Genomic DNA, 17,524 nt, shown 5'->3' with positions numbered 1-17,524 from the left:
GATGATAGTGTTTCTGTTTCCTTAAGAAATGTTATTTCCGGGCCTCCCCGGTGGCGCAGCGGTTGAGCGCTGGGTTATGAGGCTGTCCGCGGCATCTGCAGTGCTGGTTCGATCCCTGGCTGCTCCCCGGCCACCGGACGAGGGTCCCACATGGCGCGCAGACCTCTCCTGCCGCCCGCTGCTCCCCTCAGCAGTGTGCTTCGGTCCTTCTGCCTGCTCTGCTCCCCACTCTGGCTCTGGTGAGTTCGCTCACCCTCCCGTGCTTCTGACTGTGCCCAGTGCCTGTATAAAAAAATAAACAAACAAACAAATAAATAAATAAATAAATCTTAAAAAAAAAAAAAAAAAGAAATGTTATTTCCCATTTGAGACTAGGTGTGGTCAGGGATACCATGGCATCCACATGCATAGAATGTATATCAGGCAGTTTTCCCAGAAGCAGAGTTGAGGTCCAGCTGTGTAAATTGACTGTTTAATGGCATCAGGCTCTGGTGCCAGCTCTCTGTGTAACTGGTTGTCTGCAGGCACTGGCCTTTGGCTCCATGTGCAGGCTCAAAGGGTGTCCTGTTATCTTTGCCTCAGACACTCCCTTTCTGGGCTTCTCTCCTGAGTGCTCTTGGTGGTTCAAATTCTTCTTCTAGTCATAAATACCAGATTTCTAGTCACCGATTTCTTCATTCAGCTTATTTATTGCATGATCACCACTTGTCATTTTCCTGTTTCTCCTGTCTCAGGGCCAGGAAATATTTTATATAAATCTGATCCCATTTCCTCCATGTTGATATTATTTAGTTTTGACATACCTTGATGATGAAACTCTGGTATTATCTCACTTCCATTTTTTTAGGCTATTGGGATATTAAAAAGTAAAGGAATAATGAAAAAGAGAAACAAAAATCATTTATTTTAAATATTTACCTTTAAAATATTAATACTTTTAAATGTGCACAGAATATAAAACCATATACATAACTTCATTTGGAAAAATGACATCACAAATCAGAATTTGAGGCACTTTACTGAAACAAAGTCCATGACTCTGTCCTTGTCCCTCATGAAATTTGCCCACTTGTTCCTGGCTGCCTGGGGATCTTGACTGCTGGATGTCCTAAGTTTGGGATATGAAATTTTCTAGCCAGATTCAGTGTCTGGCTCCCCAATAAGTGATATACAAGGTTAATTCTGTTAGTTTAGTAATGAGTCATTTACTATTTACTGGGCACCTGGCCATGCTGGGGCTATAAAGGTTAACAATCTCCACCCTTAAGGAACTTACCATCAAGAGGAGGAGGCATCATGTAAGCAGATTATCCTAGAAAGGTGCAGTGATAACTGGAGGTACAGATGAAGGGTACTTAGTCCAATTTGGGGGAATTAAGGAAGGTTTCCTGGAAGAGTTGATCCCCAAGCTAAATCTTGAAAGATTAGCTTGAACAAAGAAACTGAGGCATATAATGACATGGTGTGAAGGGTGACTGCAAATAGTCTGGTGTTACATAAAGATGGAGGGGAAATAATGAAATTAGAGGAGGGAGGAGGTAGATCTAGAGGGTTTGAATGCTCTAACTGAGGACTTGGATCTCATATGCTGCTGTAGTTTTTCCACAGAGTTAAAAGGGAAGGTTTGTGTTCTGAACTGATCACTCTGGTAGCAGAGTGAATGTTGGATTTGGGGAGGGAAATTCTGGAGGGACAGAGACCAAGGCAGTAGCAGTGGAAATAGAAAAGAGAAGACATATTAGTAAACTTGACAGAATTTGGTGACTAACTGGATGGGGAGGGAGAAGAAAGAATGATTCATAGATTTGTGGTTTGGGAAACTGGCTTAACGGTGGTGCCAGTAAGTAGGAAAGAAAATACAGGCGGAGGAAGAGGTGTGGGAGGTAGAGAGAATGAATTCCTTATTCAGAAACCCTTATCTAGCATGGTGCCCTGTATTTAAGAGGTACTCAGTAAATAATCCCTTTAAAAAAACAAAGAAAAAAACCTTCAGTGGCTTCCCAATAGTCTTAGAATATTTAACATATATTACAGTACAGTATGTGTATATTTAATGTTATATCCAAGAAGGCTCTTGTGGGCACTTTCTGGCTCCATCTTGCCTGGCTTCAGCTCTCTCCAACCACATCTCTGGCCCACTAACACCTCCCCCACCCCATCATACTTCTGTCTCCTTTCTGATGTTATATTTGTGATGCCCTTTCCTCTGTCTGAAATCTCTGCTTTCAATATTTAACACATGGTGCTTATTTTCATTCTTCAGATGCGAGCTCAAATGTCACCTGTTGAGAGAACAATTTCTCAATTACTTCATGAATGATTTTCTCTTAGCTTTAAATATACTATTGCATTCTGCCTTGTGGTGCTGTAGCTGCAAGTCTGCAAACTACATTTCTTTTCAACAATCAGCTCCCTCTTAGGTTTTGCAACAGGTTGCATTAAACTACCAGGAAGTTGGGAAGCAGAAGGAGGGCAGAAGTGACTGCTATTGATTCTGTTAGTCTGTTTTGTATTTCTTTCAGTGTCACTCTGGCAATAGCAACTGACTCTGCCCTCCTAGGTTTTTTTTTTTTTTTTGAAGTCTTAGAATCTGCTGCTGGGCAGTGCCCTCTCCTTAAGAGGGTTGAATCCTAACTCCAAAGGATTGGATCTCTGAATTCCAGAATTCTGATCACTCTAACCTTTCCTTCCTATCTCACTAGCACCCTGCACCTCCAAACACCCTACTAACCCCCCAATAGTTGCTTTTTATGGTTATTGTCTCTGATATCCTCAACATTTCCTTCATGTTTTTCTAGGCTTCCAAGATGTACTTAGCTTATTCCAACATTCAAGTCTCTTAGCGTGATTTCTGTCTTTTTAAGTTACTAGGTCCTGATAAAACAATCGAATATAATTTGGGCCTCCAGCAATGAAAGCTCTAATATATCATTGGATGCTTCATAGACTTTATAATATGTTCAAAAATTTATTTTTTTTTACTTTCTCACCATCTTTCTTCTCCTTTCTGATGTCAGCATCTTTGTCTTATTCATCACTGTATCCTTCATGTGTAATGTGGAAACTGGCATAATGTATGAATTTAGTAAATGCTTGTTAAATAAATTATTATTACAAAAGACTTCAGGTAGAATATTGGTAAATAACCACACAAAATGGTCAGAATTGAACAATTCTTTAACCTTTGGTCCCAGGCCAAATTATTGATGAACTCTGTGACAATGAATTATATTATAGTCAAAATTATTACTTCTTATAAGCATGTTAGAATGCAGTACATCATTGGAATAACACGATGTATAGTCAGTTTGCTTTGAATTCTGTACTTAGATAAATCCCCACTTTTTATAACTGGGAATGATAATGACTTACCTTTTAGGGTTTCATGAAGATCAAGAGTTGGTTGTAGGTTAGTCAATCAGCAAATAATTAAAAAAAAAGAAAAAGAAAAACAACCAGAGAATCCATGTGTAACATGCACCATCACCTAATAACATTTACTTAGTAAACTTAATCTGTTGATTTTATTATTTTTCATTGCGTGACATGGTTTGAACAATCGGGACACAGAACCAAAAACCTACAAAATAAAACAGGTTTAAAAGGATCTGCTTAGAAGAGCTAAAAAGACACTTCTCCAAAGAGGAAATGCAAATGATCAACAGGTATATGAAAACATGTTCAACATCACTTGTAATCAGGGAATTGCAAATCAAAACCACAATGGGATACCATCTTACACCAGTGAGAATGACTCATATTATAAAAACGGGAAACAACAAATGTTGGCGAGGATGTGGAGAAAAAAGAACTCCCCTACACTGCTGGTGGGAATGCAAATTGGTCCAACCACTATGGAAAGCTGTGTGGAGGTTCCTCAAATTACTAAAAATGGAGCTTCTATATGACCCAGCAATTCTACTCCCAGGAATCCACCCAAAGGACACAAAAACATTAATTCCAAAGGATACCTGCACCCCCATGTTTATTGCAGCACTATTTACAATAGGTAAGATCTGGAAACAACCCAAATACCCAAAAATAATGACTGGATCAAGAAGATGTGGTACATATACACCATGGAATATTACTCAGCATTCAAAAAAGGAATTCATGCCATTTGCAGTAACATGGATGGAACTGAAGGGGTTATGCTGAATAACACAAGCCAGAAAAAAAAAGAAAAATATCAGATGGTTTCACTTATAGGAGGAATGTAGGGGAACCAAATAAAGGATTAAGAAAAAAATAATAAATTAAAAAACAAAATTAACAGGCAACTATAAATCAGAGACTGCAGAAAAGGGGGAGAGAGAGGGATCAAAACAGGGGAGGAAAAAGGCACAAGGGACTATGATGATGGTGCATGGGTGAATTGGTGGTGGGAATTATACAGGACTACACATGAGAGGAGAAAGCATACATTGTACAAAAAAGAAGAATGATGTAAAATATATATAAATATAAAAAATGATCTGCTTAACTGTCATACAATTATAAGCAAAAATATGAAAACATTAATTACTAAGACAAAGAATTCTTACCTCAAATATTTATATATATATCTGTTCAAAAATTATAATATATCTATATATATTTGACATGTCTTACATGTCACAGATCTTACTTCATACATCATATGTGTTTAAGTCAAAATAACTTTGGTAAAATAAAAACAAATACATTACATAGCACTGAATTCTACCATGCCAAGTAGAACCATTAAATTGTCAGCATTATAGCATTATGCTCTAGCCAACCGGGCTAACCTGCCAAGTAATATATTAGAAACATTAAATTAAATCTTAACTTTTTTTTTTTTTAAATTGAGGTAACATTAGCTTACAACTCTGTATAGGTTCCAAGCTTACATTTTCTTAAAATGCCTGCCTCCAAATGTCACCATCCACCATCAACCAACTGGCCCCTTCTATCTGCTCCCTTCCTGATTCTTCAACTCTGGAAACCAAGATTTTGTTGTCAGAGTTAAAGAGTGATTTTGTTTTCTTTATATTCCACAAGTGAGTAAAATCATGAGGTATTCATCTTTCTCCTTCTGACTTATTTCATTTAGTATAATCCAAGTTCCACCCATGTTGTTTCAAATGGCTCAGATACCACCTTTTTAATGGCTGAGTAGCATTCCACTGTGTATATATACCACATCTTCTTTATCCATTCCTCTAGTGGTAGGCACTTGAGTTGTTTTAACATCTTGGCTATTGTGAATAGTGCTGCGGTGAACATAGGGTTGCATTTTTTCCAAGTTAATGTTTCATAATCAATGGGTAAATATCCAGAAGTGGGATCACTAGGCTATATGGTAGTTCTATTTTTAAATTTTTTAAGGAAACTCTGTATTGTTTTCCATAATGACTGCATCAATTTATATTCCTATAATTGATGAGGATGTAGGTTCCTTTTTCTTCACATCCTCACCAATTTATTATTTCTTGACTTTTTTGTAATAGTCATACTAACCTTTAGTGGTGAAATCTCACGTGGTTTTGATATACAGCATCTTTTTGTGTGTATGTGTCTATTGGCCATCTGTATATTTTTACTGAAATGTTTATTTAGATTCTCTGTCCATTTTTTAATCAAGTTGCATAGTTTTTGTTGTTGATTGTACGAATTTGTTTACATATTTTGGATATTAACCCCTTGTCTGATAAATTATCTACAAATATCTTTCATTCAGTAGACTGCCTTTTCATTGTAATGGTTTCTTTTACTATGCAGAAGCTTCTTAGTTTGATGTAGTTCCCTTTCTATGTTCTTTTGTTTCTCTTACTGATGTTAAACAAATTCACAAAGACATCACTAAGACTAATGTCAAGGAGATTTTTACCTATGTTTTCTTGTATTTTATGGTTTTGTGTCTTATATTCAAGTCCTTAATCCCTTTTGAGTTGATTTTAGTATCTGGTATGAAACAATGGCATAGTTTCATTCTTTTCCATGTGGTTGTCCAGCTTTCCCAGCACCATTTATTGAAAAGACTTTCCTTTCTCGTATGCTCTTGGCTTCTTTGTCACATATTAGTTATCCACATATGTGTGGTTTTATTTGAGTTCTCTAACTATTTCATTGACCTGTGTGCCTGTTTCTATTCCCCTACTGTACTGTTGATTGTACTTTTGTAGTATAGTTTGCAGTCAGAGAACATGACCATTTTTGTCCTTTATTCACAGAATTGTTTTAGCTATTTGAGATTTTTTTTGTAGCTTGATACAAATTATAGGATTTTTTTGTGCCATTTATGTGAAGAATGCCATTGGAATCTTAACAGGGTTTGCACTATGTTTGTATATTGCTGTAGGTAGAATGGCCATTTTGACTCTATTGATTTTTCCAATTCAGGAGCATGGAATGTATTTCCATTTCTTCTTCAATTTCTTTCAGCAGTGTTTTCTAGTTTTCAGAGTACAGATCCTTCACTTCCTTGGTTAAATTTATTTTTAGTGAGACCATGATTGATACTGTTTTCATCATTTTTCAAGTTCTGCTGGTTCATTGTTTGCATATAGAAACACACTATATTTTTGTATATTCATTTTATAGCCTGCAACTTTGCTGTATTCATTTATTGCTTCTCATGGTTTTTGTTGGATTCTTTAGGGTTTCCTCTGTATATCACATAATCTGTGTTTTGTGACTATTTTACTTCTTCCTTCCAATCGAGATACTTTTTATTTCTTGCAAAATTGCTCTAGTCAGGATGTTTAATAATATGTTAAATAACAGTGGTGGGAGTGGGCATCCTTGTCTTCCTCCTTATCTTAGAAGAAGTCTCAGTTTTTCCCCATTGCATATGATGTTGGATGTGGTTTTGTCAAATATGGCTTTTATTATCTTGAGGTATACCCATTTTATTGAGAGTTTTTATCATAAAGCGATGCTGAAATTTATTAAATGCTTTTTCTGCATCTATTGAGATGATCATATGGTTTTGTTGATTTGATGAGATGCATTGATAAATTTGTGCATGCTGAACCATCTTTTCATCCCTGAAAAGCACATAACATCTTATATATCTTCTTTAATTGTGAATATAAAAGAAATTTAAAATATAGAACATTTTATTTTCAATTCTAGCATTGAAAATAACATTTTATTTTCAATTTCATATCACACATCAGTATGAAATACTTGTTGTTTATTACTTGGCTTTATTTATCACTTGGTACCATGTTTACAGGCAGGCCAATTTCTGTTGTTCGCTTTACTAAGTATGCTCTAAATGTATGTAATCTTCTCTGTTACCATAATTTGAAAGATGTCCCTACATTTTTATTAAAGGAGTCATTGTAGATTAAGTATATTTCATTTGTTATATTTTCTTTGGCCAGCACAGATTTTTCCCATTTCTTATTTCTTTTCTAAATGCTCAAAAAATGTCCATGTACTAATCTGCAACTTCCTGCTTCATTCCTTATTTTCTCCCTCTTTCATTTCAAAGAACTATATAGATGGATGAAATTTGTCTTCATGGTATCTCAAATAAGAATTTGGCTCTTTAGTTAAATAATCAAGCATCTTTACTGTAAATCTGCTAGCTATTTTCCAGTAATGAATAGAAAGAATAGTCATAAATATGTAAATAAATATTATGCTACATCTTAAATTTTCTATCACTAAATCAATCAGAATGTTATGACAATCTTCATTTTTAATAACAAGTCCAACACAATGGATTTTAAATAATGATCAAGGATTTTTTTTATTCATTAAGTTTCAGTATCATTACAGAAAATGTTATGGTACAGAGTTGTTTAACATTTTTTTCTTTGCTCTTGATTTCCACATGAATGCTGGTAACACTAATATCTGTACAAGATCAGTCTTTGATTTTATTTTTTGTTCTGTACAATTTTAAATGTATTGGTTAAAAAGGCTGTCAGCACTTAAGGAAGCATTTCCCCCCCAGTTTGTTCAAATAAAAGGTATCCAGTTACTGCCCAAGAGTACTGTGCCATGAGGATTCTGGGGTGAGAAACCTCCCCAGATGCTCTGCTGGGGAAGGTTTTCCTTGAGGCAGGGCAGGGCCTCCACCCAGTCACTCTTCTGTTGGCACTGTGCACATAAACACGAGATACATGATAAAGAACAAGCAAAAGCTCTCTGTAAAGCAGTTATGAAGCATACTAAGAAGGGAAATCCAAGTGTTGCCTACGCTAGTATAAATAAGCAGACAGCCTTGATTTAAGAGCATAAGTAGTTGTATTTTAAAGATGAGAAAAACACAAGTTCTGCAGGCACCTACTGCTGTCTACTAAAAGCTATCGCTATCAGACCTAGCATTGAACACACAAAGCAATTTGCAAGAAAGGAAAAATTTGCTTTGATATAATCAGAATAGAGTTGTCTGTTAAGATTTATTTTTAGGTGTTTTTTTCTTTAAAAGGTATTTAAATTCTTTTGAAATATAGTTCAAGATGTTGACTATACAGATCAACTTTTATCCAAATCAGAAAAACTAGCTGTGCCGTTGCATATTACAGGATACAGTCAATGATATGTGGACATGCATCAAAGCTTTCTGCTGCTGGCGATCATCATAGCCGTCCAATGACCATGACATCTACCACCTCGCCCTTGTGGAGCTCTACATACTGCTCTGTCTTTGGAGGTAGCATCAACAATCCGTTGGCGCTGCGCATGCTCATCAGACGGCTGCTCATCTGATTACCTAGGGAGAAATACTCATTACAGCAGCGTAAGCAGCACAATGAATACATTTGGAGCCTTTGCCGTTCTTTTTAAAATAAGAATTGATGGACAGAAACACAAGTCTTCAAGAGGAAGAGAAGTGACCAGACTTCCTTGTACCTTTTTTGGGTGGCGATATAACTGCATCCTACTATATTCTTATTAATCTTTGAAAAGAAACATTAGAAATTATTGTTTAAAAGAATAAAACCAGGATTGTGTAGCATTATATAAAATGCCATAGAATTTCTTGGTTCACACTGAAACGTATGTGTACCTGAAGAGAGAGGCTTTAAAAACACATTAAATAATACTGATAATCTACATAGCAGCAGCTACCATTTCTTTAGTGTTTATTAAGTACCAGACAAGATAGGAGGTGTTTTACTTAACTATCTTATTCAGTCACATAAGACTCAAAGGGATTAGGTAACTTGACTGCAGTCCTACTAAATAGTTGGTGGCCAATTTGAATGAATGGCAAAGTTTGTGTACTTAGTCACTGTGTTAGCTGATATTTTAATTTGAAATGACCTTTATTTAAAGGATTACACAATTTTTCTGGAGTCTTATTAAAAGTTAGGTAAAATATAACTAGAGGAGTTGGGGATATAAGTTTAAAGTACAGAGAAGGTAATTATAGAAATCTGAATGATCAATATTGATTTTCATTTCTTAAAATTTACCAATATTTATAGTACAGTAGAAGCTACAGAGAATCACATTATAATTGGGTTGTAATCACACATTTCATGGTAGTATAGTCATAGTCCCCTCTTTTTCCTATAACCAAACTTATGCTCAGAACTTACTGGCTGAACAAAGAGATAAAACTCTTCTGTAATTCTAGATTTGTATTTAAGATGTTTATCTAGAAAATATGGCTCTGTGGAATAATTCATCCTTCATTGAAAATATTTTACTTACTGTCCCTTTGTGCCAAATTGAACAGGAATAATATAATTCATCTAATCTTTCAAAAAGATCCAAGGGGCCTCTCTGGTGGCGCAAGGGGTTAAGTACCACATTATGAAGTAATCTGCAGCCTCTGCAGCATGAGTTCGATCCCCAGGCCAGCCAGGGAGAAACCCATATGGCGAGGCAGACCTCTCCTATCTCGCCCCCTGCTCCCCTCAGCAGTGCATTTCAGTCAATCTGCCTGTTCTGTTCCCCATTCTGTCTTGGGCCTGTACCCCAGGTGTTGTATGCATAAATAAATAAATCTTTAAAAAAAAAGATGCAAGGAAAGAGGATCTATATAAATTTGTGTTTAACAGGATGGGTGAACTGAGATACCTACACATGTGAATGACTAACCTGTACTTTGTGCCCAAGGCAGTGGTTCTTGGTGATGCCAAGTCAGTATACACCGATGGTATTCTGGGCGAGGATCCAGTTTTACATCACATGATAACTACAGAATAAAAAGTTAAAGAAAACAAATTTGATCACTTCTTATAACTACAAGGTGGTGGATGTTGTGCAAAGAATAAAATGGGCACGGAAAATATTTTGGCGTTCTGTTTTTTCCACTACTGTCACCTTATAATCCTAATGCTGGAAGTCCATAGGTTGTATTGCTTGAGTGGAAAAAGAAAAAGCACCAAACAAGTTGGTGCTTCCAATGAGGGGAGAGGGGGGAAAAGATAGGGTTTATTCTAATATCTAATTTAATGGATTGTAAGGACAGATACTTATGACCTATGAATTAAAGTTTTGTCAACACTGAAAATAAAGAAGGCAGACCTAAACAAATAAGATCAATATCTATTTATTTGTATGTCTATCTGTCCACCCATAAACTCATCTACCCAGTAAATACTGACGTGCTATTCAGCTACCCGTTCTTTAACCTATCTTCAACATAAAAAAGTCTAGTTACTTTCTTCTAGTGTTACAAAACTGACATATAATTTCATTAAAGCAAATAAGAATAGTCTCTACTAAAAGTTATACCATTTTGCTTTAGTTATATCACTGGTATTAAAAGAATTCCTCTGAATGAGTCTTTGCTATGGAATGGCAGCTTTCATATCTTTTTAAAAAGTACAAAATATTTTCTAACATAGCAACTTCAGTTGACATACATGTCACAGAATGACTAAATCAACCTTCAACCTGGATCCACTGGTTTTGTTCTAAATCTATGTCAAAAAAATTCATCCTGAAGTCTGATAAAAATTCAGTGCCTATGAGATATTCTTTCACAATTTTATATAGTGTATAATTACAGATTATAGCCCATAAAAGGTGAATTTAATGTTGGTAGAAAACAAAACTTGTTCCAGTATACAGGGAAATTACATTTTCTATTAGCACAATAATCATTTAAGTTATTCTACCGTAAAATGGCCTAGAAATCACTATTCAACAAAAACAGATATTGCTCACATCAGATGATATGAGTAAAATGTGAATATCCTGGAATTTTTGATTTAAGTAAGATTATTGCCAATTCATTCTAATTACTATATTTTCAAGCATTCTAAATAGTCATTCTGATAACCCATGCTTTCCCTCTGGAATCCAGAATAAAATGCAGTTTGAGTACATTTTTTCCTTGATTAAATCACTCTCAAGTCTTTCATTTGATACTGCTTATGCTTGACTCTATTTCAAATCTACTGGGAGGATTTACTTCGAAATTATTTTGTGCTTGCCTAGGGACAAAAATTCTCTCAATCTCTACATGTATGTTTCCCCTCCAAAACTAAACTATAAGAGCTTCTCACATGGCTGTGTTAATTGCAATGTGTTCAAGCAAGATTTTTTCGCTCAGGCAAAGGCACGGCTAGAACAGTGGAATAAACACTGGAATGGAATGATACCTGACACTTAGGTTCTACTTCCAGCTTTATTGTTAACTGGTGTGCTATATTAACAAGCTATTTTGTTTTCCTATACCTGTTTGTTCACATAGGAAATGCGACTGTTTTACAGGAACATATTTGTGTTAATCTAGGAAATAAGAATCAGTTGTGTCAAGCTGAAGTGAATGAAAGTTTTTCATAGTCTCACAAACAGCAAGAGATGAAACAGATTAGATTTTATGGCATTTTACTGAAATGAGGAATACTGTGTTAACCAGTGTATTTAGTTGTACTGACATTATAGTTCTGGAATACTATATCACTTAGCTTAAGAAAGCACCTGTTTTCTAAGAGCTTTAAGGGATTGCAAGAATAACGAATATATCATGAGTAAATATAGGCACTTTTTTGTGAAAAAGCGTTGCAAATGGTTGATGTTTCACTTCTGATATATTCTATATTCAAAACTCGGCAGTGGACAATGGAGTAAGCCTATTTCCTTTAATTATTTTCCTTAAAATATTTGTTTCCTTTAAATATTTCCTTACACATAGCAGTCACTTAAAAGATAAAATTATATCACTAGTACAGTAGTATATACCAAATACATGTTCTGCATTTAAATATCCAAGGGAGAGAGTTAGGAAAAAAGGTCAACACAATGAGAAGAAAAGCCAGAGTTTGGGCTTTTCAGAGTATAGACCTGTTATACAAAATATACAAAGAATTCTTATCAATTAAACAATAAGAAAATAAACAACCCTACTAAAAATGGTCCATAGACTTTAACAGATTCCTCTCCAAAGAAAATATACAGATGACAAGTAAGCATATGAAAAGGTACTTGATGACATATGTCAGGTGGGAATAGAAAGTTAAAAACAATGAGATATCACATCTAGCAGAAAGGTCAATATCTAAAACACTGGCCATAGCAAATCATGGTGAGAATGCAGAAGAACAGGAACTCTTATTGCTGGTGGGAATAGCCTCTTTGGAAGATAGTTTGGTAATTTCTTCTAAATTTAAATATACTCCTACCGTATTTATTCAAGTGAACTGAAAACTTACACCCCCACGAAAATCTGCACATGGATGTTTATAACAGCATATTCAGTTGTCGAAACTTAGAAGCAACCAAGACGTCCTTCAATAGGTGAATGGATAAATAAACAGTGGTACATTCAGACAATAAAATATTAGTAAGCACTAAAAAGAAATAAGCCATCAAATAAGGAAACAAAGCATGAAGGAAACTTAAATGCATACTAAGTGAAAGAAGCCAATCTGAAAAGACTACATTCTGTACACTGCCAGTTACACACTGACATTCTGGAAAAGGTAAAATTATGGAGACAGCAAAAAGATCAAGGGTTAGCAGAGAGGGAGGGATGAACAGGCAGTGAGCAGGGTAGTGAAACTGTTCTGTATGACATTACAATGATAGATACATGTGATTATACATTTGTCAAGACCCACAGAATGTATAAAACTAAGAGCGAACCCCACTGCAAACTATCAACTTAGGGTGATAATAATGTATATTGAAAATGTAGGTTCATCAATTGTAACAAATGTAGCATTTTGATGCAGGGTGTCAATAGTGGGGGAGAGGTACATGTATGAGGACAAGAGACATACAGGAACTTCTGTATTTTCCACTTCATTTTGCTGTGAACCTAAATGTGTTCTAAAAATAAAATTAATTTAAAAATGGAAGAAATATTTTATCCTTCCTCTTTGCCCTGCTTATCTTGTAGAGAAATTACCACAAACAATTCTTAAAGTAAGTAATTGCCATTGCCAATACAATGTAAGAATATTAACACAGGGATGTTTATGTGATGTAAGGGGACATGAAGCCATAAATAATTAAACCTTCTTAGAAACAGTGAGAAAGGCTTCACATGAAATGTGATGCCTGAGTGTTATTATTAAGGAATTTTCCAAGGAGATGATGATGGTTGGGGGAGAAACTTCTAGGAAAAAGAGTAATCACAGGCATAGGCAGGGGATCTCATGTTCATTCTAGAAATAGTAAACAGGTTGGTATAGTCAGAATGTAAGATGGGAAGACATTTGAAACTGGAAAGGAAAACAGAACTTGTGTTGAAGGGTTCTCTACTTGGGTATTTTGTATTTAACACTGGGGCCAAGAAAAGCATTGGGGGACTTCAACTGGAGATGCTGACATGATTAGACCTAGAAACAGGATTTAAGAAGAGGCAAAATTAGAAAGGGAAATCACTACATATGTTAAGGGTTATAATCTGGTAAATACTGTAGTGGTCATTCAAATTCATGCTATATTTGACTACATTCAAATAGCCATAAAGTATATGAAAGCATTCTAAGCATCAGCAATCATCAGAGAAATATAGATCAAAACCATAGTAAGGTATCACCTCACATCTGTTGGCCATGAACCAAAAATAAATAAATAAATGAATAATGACAAATATTGGCGACTATAGAGAGAAACTGGAACCCTTACGTTGAATGATTCAGCTAGTATGGCGTTCCCTCAGAAATTCTGAGGTTCTTCAAAAATTAAAAATAGAACTATCATATAATCTAGCAACCCTCCTTCTGGGTATATGTCCAAAAGAATTGAAACAAGGATCTCAAAGAGATATCTGCGTCCCCATGTTCAATGTAGCATTATTCACAATAATAAGAGATGAAAAAAAAACCCCACATGTTCATCAACAAATGACTGGACAAAGAAAAATGCTGTATGCTATTCAGTCTTAAAAAGGAAAGACATCCTATCACTTGTGACAAGGACAAACCTAGAGTACATTATGCTAAATGAAACAAACTAGTCACAGAAAGACAAATACTGCATGATTCACTTTTGTTAGGTATCTAAAATAAACTCATAGAAGTAGAGAATAGAATGGTGGTTGCCAGGGACTGGGAAGAGGAGGAAATGAGGTATTGTTGCTCAATAGGTATCTAGTTTCTGTTTTGCAAGATGGAAAAATTCCAGAGGTCTGCTGTACAACATAGTACCTACAGTTAATGCAGTATTTAAAATATGTTAAGAGGAGATGTTAAGAGTTCTCATATTATATGTTTTTACCATGAAACAAACAAAACAAACCACAAGAGAATACAAGGAAAACTTTGGAAGTGATGGCTATGTTTAGTGCCTTAATTGTGGTAATAGCATCATGGGTGTATGTATATGTCCAAACTCATCAAAATATATACATTAAATGCATACATTTTTTGTGTATCAGTTATATCTTAATAAAATCTTAAATAAGGAAAAATAATGCTTTGCTATTACAGTTTATATTGTGAAGAAAATTATTCATTAGTTTTATAGACATTTGTTTTACACAATAAGTTGAAAGTAGTAAATAAAATTGAAAGTCCTGGTGGAGAAGGGGAGTTTAATTTCTAAGTGACTTTTACCATAAGTATAATTCCTCAGGCTTAGTAATCCTTATCTAAAAAATAACAAAGTCACCCTTCCTTCTGATCCACTAGAACCTCTTTCTAGTCTTTTGTCTTTATCTGAATGGCTAAAAATTTATCAGTAAGGTCACAGGGAAAGCAAGCAGGTCAACTATTCTCTGTGAGTTTACATCAAGGAAAGATAATTCTGGTTCCTAATTCCATATAGGTTTGGTTTTAAGGCACATTCTATTAACCATTTTGTCAAAACATATCTATTCCCATATAGACTTTTAGATGAAGAAAATTATTCACTTTAGAAATTACAGAATAAATGTGGGAGGGGAATAATAGTCATGCTTTCCCCTTCAACTTGAAGGGGAGAATATAACTGCATTTCCCCTCAATGCTAACACATAAAACTCCAAGTGTTTCCTTTGGGAAGTTAGGAAAGTATATCCTTGTTATTTGGCTTCAATTTTGGTTGTTGGTTATTAGAAAATATTACCCTGGCTTTGATGATAGTTGGTCGAGGATCCAAGATGCCTTGCATTTTTCTCAGTGCAGGCACAACAAAGAGATTGCAGGTAACCACAGCTGACACAGGATTCCCTGAAAGTCAATGAAGCAGTGATTTATTGTACACTCATAGAAATCTGCCAAATAATTATGTCTGTCTATACCTTCAGGTATCATATAGATGGAAGCAATAAAAGATGTAAATTACTTTGAATCCAAAAGGATGTCAGAATAAAGCTATAGTCAACCAAATGCTACAGAAAGTATAAACATTTGAGTCTATCAGTAAATGCAGAGACTTCTGATGCCCAGAAGTTGTTTAAGACCATTTATTTCTACATTCCTGAGAGCCATAAATACAAAGGCATTATTAATCTTGATAATACCTTGCTACATGCTGCTAATTACATCATCAAAGTGAAAGGTAATGGTTCCTTCAACCTATTATTAGTGTCGAACCGTTCGCAGCACTTTCAACCTATTATTAGTTAAAATCATACCTTTAATTTCTTCTATCCACAAAAGTAGCTAAGAATAGATTTTTTTTAAGTTGTAAAAAGTGATGAGAAGTACTAATCACTTCAATTAAAAAAAAATGAGTTGTTCAACAGGACAGCAAACTGTAATGAGAATTGATTACTTTGCCCAAGCTATTGTTAAAAAGTTATAGAATTCCGATTGCTTTATAAAATTACCCCATAAAAAGTGAATTGCTCTACATAAGAAAAAGTATTAGGAGGATGTTATCAGAAAATTACAAGCAGTGGTTATTTCCATGGAGAGGTGGAATATGGGTAACATTTCTTAAAGTTTATTTGTATTTTTCCAAAGTGTTATTACAGCAATTTAAAAAAACAAAACAAAAAAAAGAGCAAGTAGCTACCCAAAACTTTTAAACTGTGTTAAAGTAAATCAAAATTAGTAATGGTTTTAAATGCATATCCCTCAGGAAGGTAGAAATACAATTTAAATTTTAAAATTCTTGTGAAAGGAAACACTTTGTGACTCACAATCTGAACATGTGAGTTGTTGCTGCCCTCTTTTGGTTCATTCAGGCAGAGCAGAGAAAACGTCAGTATCAATTTGAATACAGGTTATTTAATTTTAACTTCTTTGGCAGATCAACAGTACTTTATAATGGTGAAATAGGCTCCAGTTGTAACAATCTTTGTTAAATCATCACTATGTCTTTAGATCAAGGCACACCTCCTGTATACAAAATAAACTGTCTCTTTTAGGCAAAATAAAGCTAAGAAGAGGATCACGCTTCTTTACGTTTTTTTTGAGTATCCAAGGATATACTAAAGGCCCTAAAGATACATTTTGAGGACTACTTTACTTACATGTCCTTTCTCTTAAAATTTTCCTATATGATAAAAATCTCATGTTTATAGATCAGATTTTCAAAAATGTTCTTGAAGTTCTAAATTACTCTACCTGCCTTTCTTAAATTTTTTTTCTTAAGATTTATTTATTTATACAAGCACTGGGGTACAGGCCAGAGGCACAGGAGGGTGAGAGAATTCACCAGAGATAAGCAGGGAGCAGAACAGGCAGAAGGAGTGAAATACACTGCTGAGGGCAGAAGGACCGAAATACACAGTGGGCAGGAGAGGTCTGCCATGCCATGTGGGAATCTCCCTGGCAGGCCGGGAATTGAACGGGCACTGCAGAGGCTACGGACAGCTTCACAGCGCTGTGCTCAACCGGCTGCGCCACCAGGGAGGCCCTCTGCCTGCCTTTCTTCATAACTCTTTTGAATTTATTTAATACAAAAAGCAGATAAACACCCCAAATCCACCAGATTTATATAGCCACCAAAATTACCTACTTTCCCCTCTGTTTCCCCCAACCAGTCTGAATCTGGCAAGGAAAAAAGGCAGTTTTGTATTTTTTGTTCTACTATTTGCATGGGTGATTCCAGGCTCTTTGAGTATAATAATTCTAGCAGTGGGAGGTGACTGGACTGCTAACTCAGACTAACTTCCTATAAGGTAAAGTACACCAGAAAGATCTAATGACAGCTAATATTCAGTTATCATCTTAGAGTTTGGTTTTCCCACCAACCCAATGAAGTA

At 35.2% G+C, this 17,524-nt stretch overlaps 1 protein-coding gene across 5 annotated transcripts in view; it reads right to left on the bottom strand.

Annotated features, from left to right (window-relative positions):
* Positions 1-1,054: 1,054 nt before the first annotated feature.
* Positions 1,055-17,524, bottom strand: part of GPHN (gephyrin) — a 451,561-nt gene continuing 435,091 nt past the window's right edge. For 3 of the 5 annotated variants that reach the window (XM_037503527.2, XM_054691153.1, XM_054691154.1), the window contains 3 exons: positions 15,436-15,539; positions 10,030-10,126; positions 7,698-8,692 (listed from right to left, as the gene is read on the bottom strand). In XM_037503527.2, coding sequence (XP_037359424.1) covers positions 8,559-8,692; positions 10,030-10,126; positions 15,436-15,539 — 335 coding nt within the window. In that variant the 3' untranslated portion in view covers positions 7,698-8,558. Of the gene's footprint in view, positions 2,283-3,499; positions 3,581-7,697; positions 8,693-10,029; positions 10,127-15,435; positions 15,540-17,524 lie in introns of those variants that run through there. The other 2 variants (XM_054691159.1, XM_054691156.1) reach the window with 2 other exon arrangements.

This window comes from Talpa occidentalis, unplaced genomic scaffold (assembly GCF_014898055.3).
Source record: "Talpa occidentalis isolate TD23 unplaced genomic scaffold, MPIMG_talOcc4v2.1 talOcc4.11, whole genome shotgun sequence".
In the NCBI taxonomy this organism is placed as follows: Eukaryota; Metazoa; Chordata; class Mammalia; order Eulipotyphla; family Talpidae; genus Talpa; species Talpa occidentalis.
The sequence above is the reverse complement of the archived record's forward strand: the minus strand, read 5'-3'. Positions and strand labels throughout refer to the sequence as shown.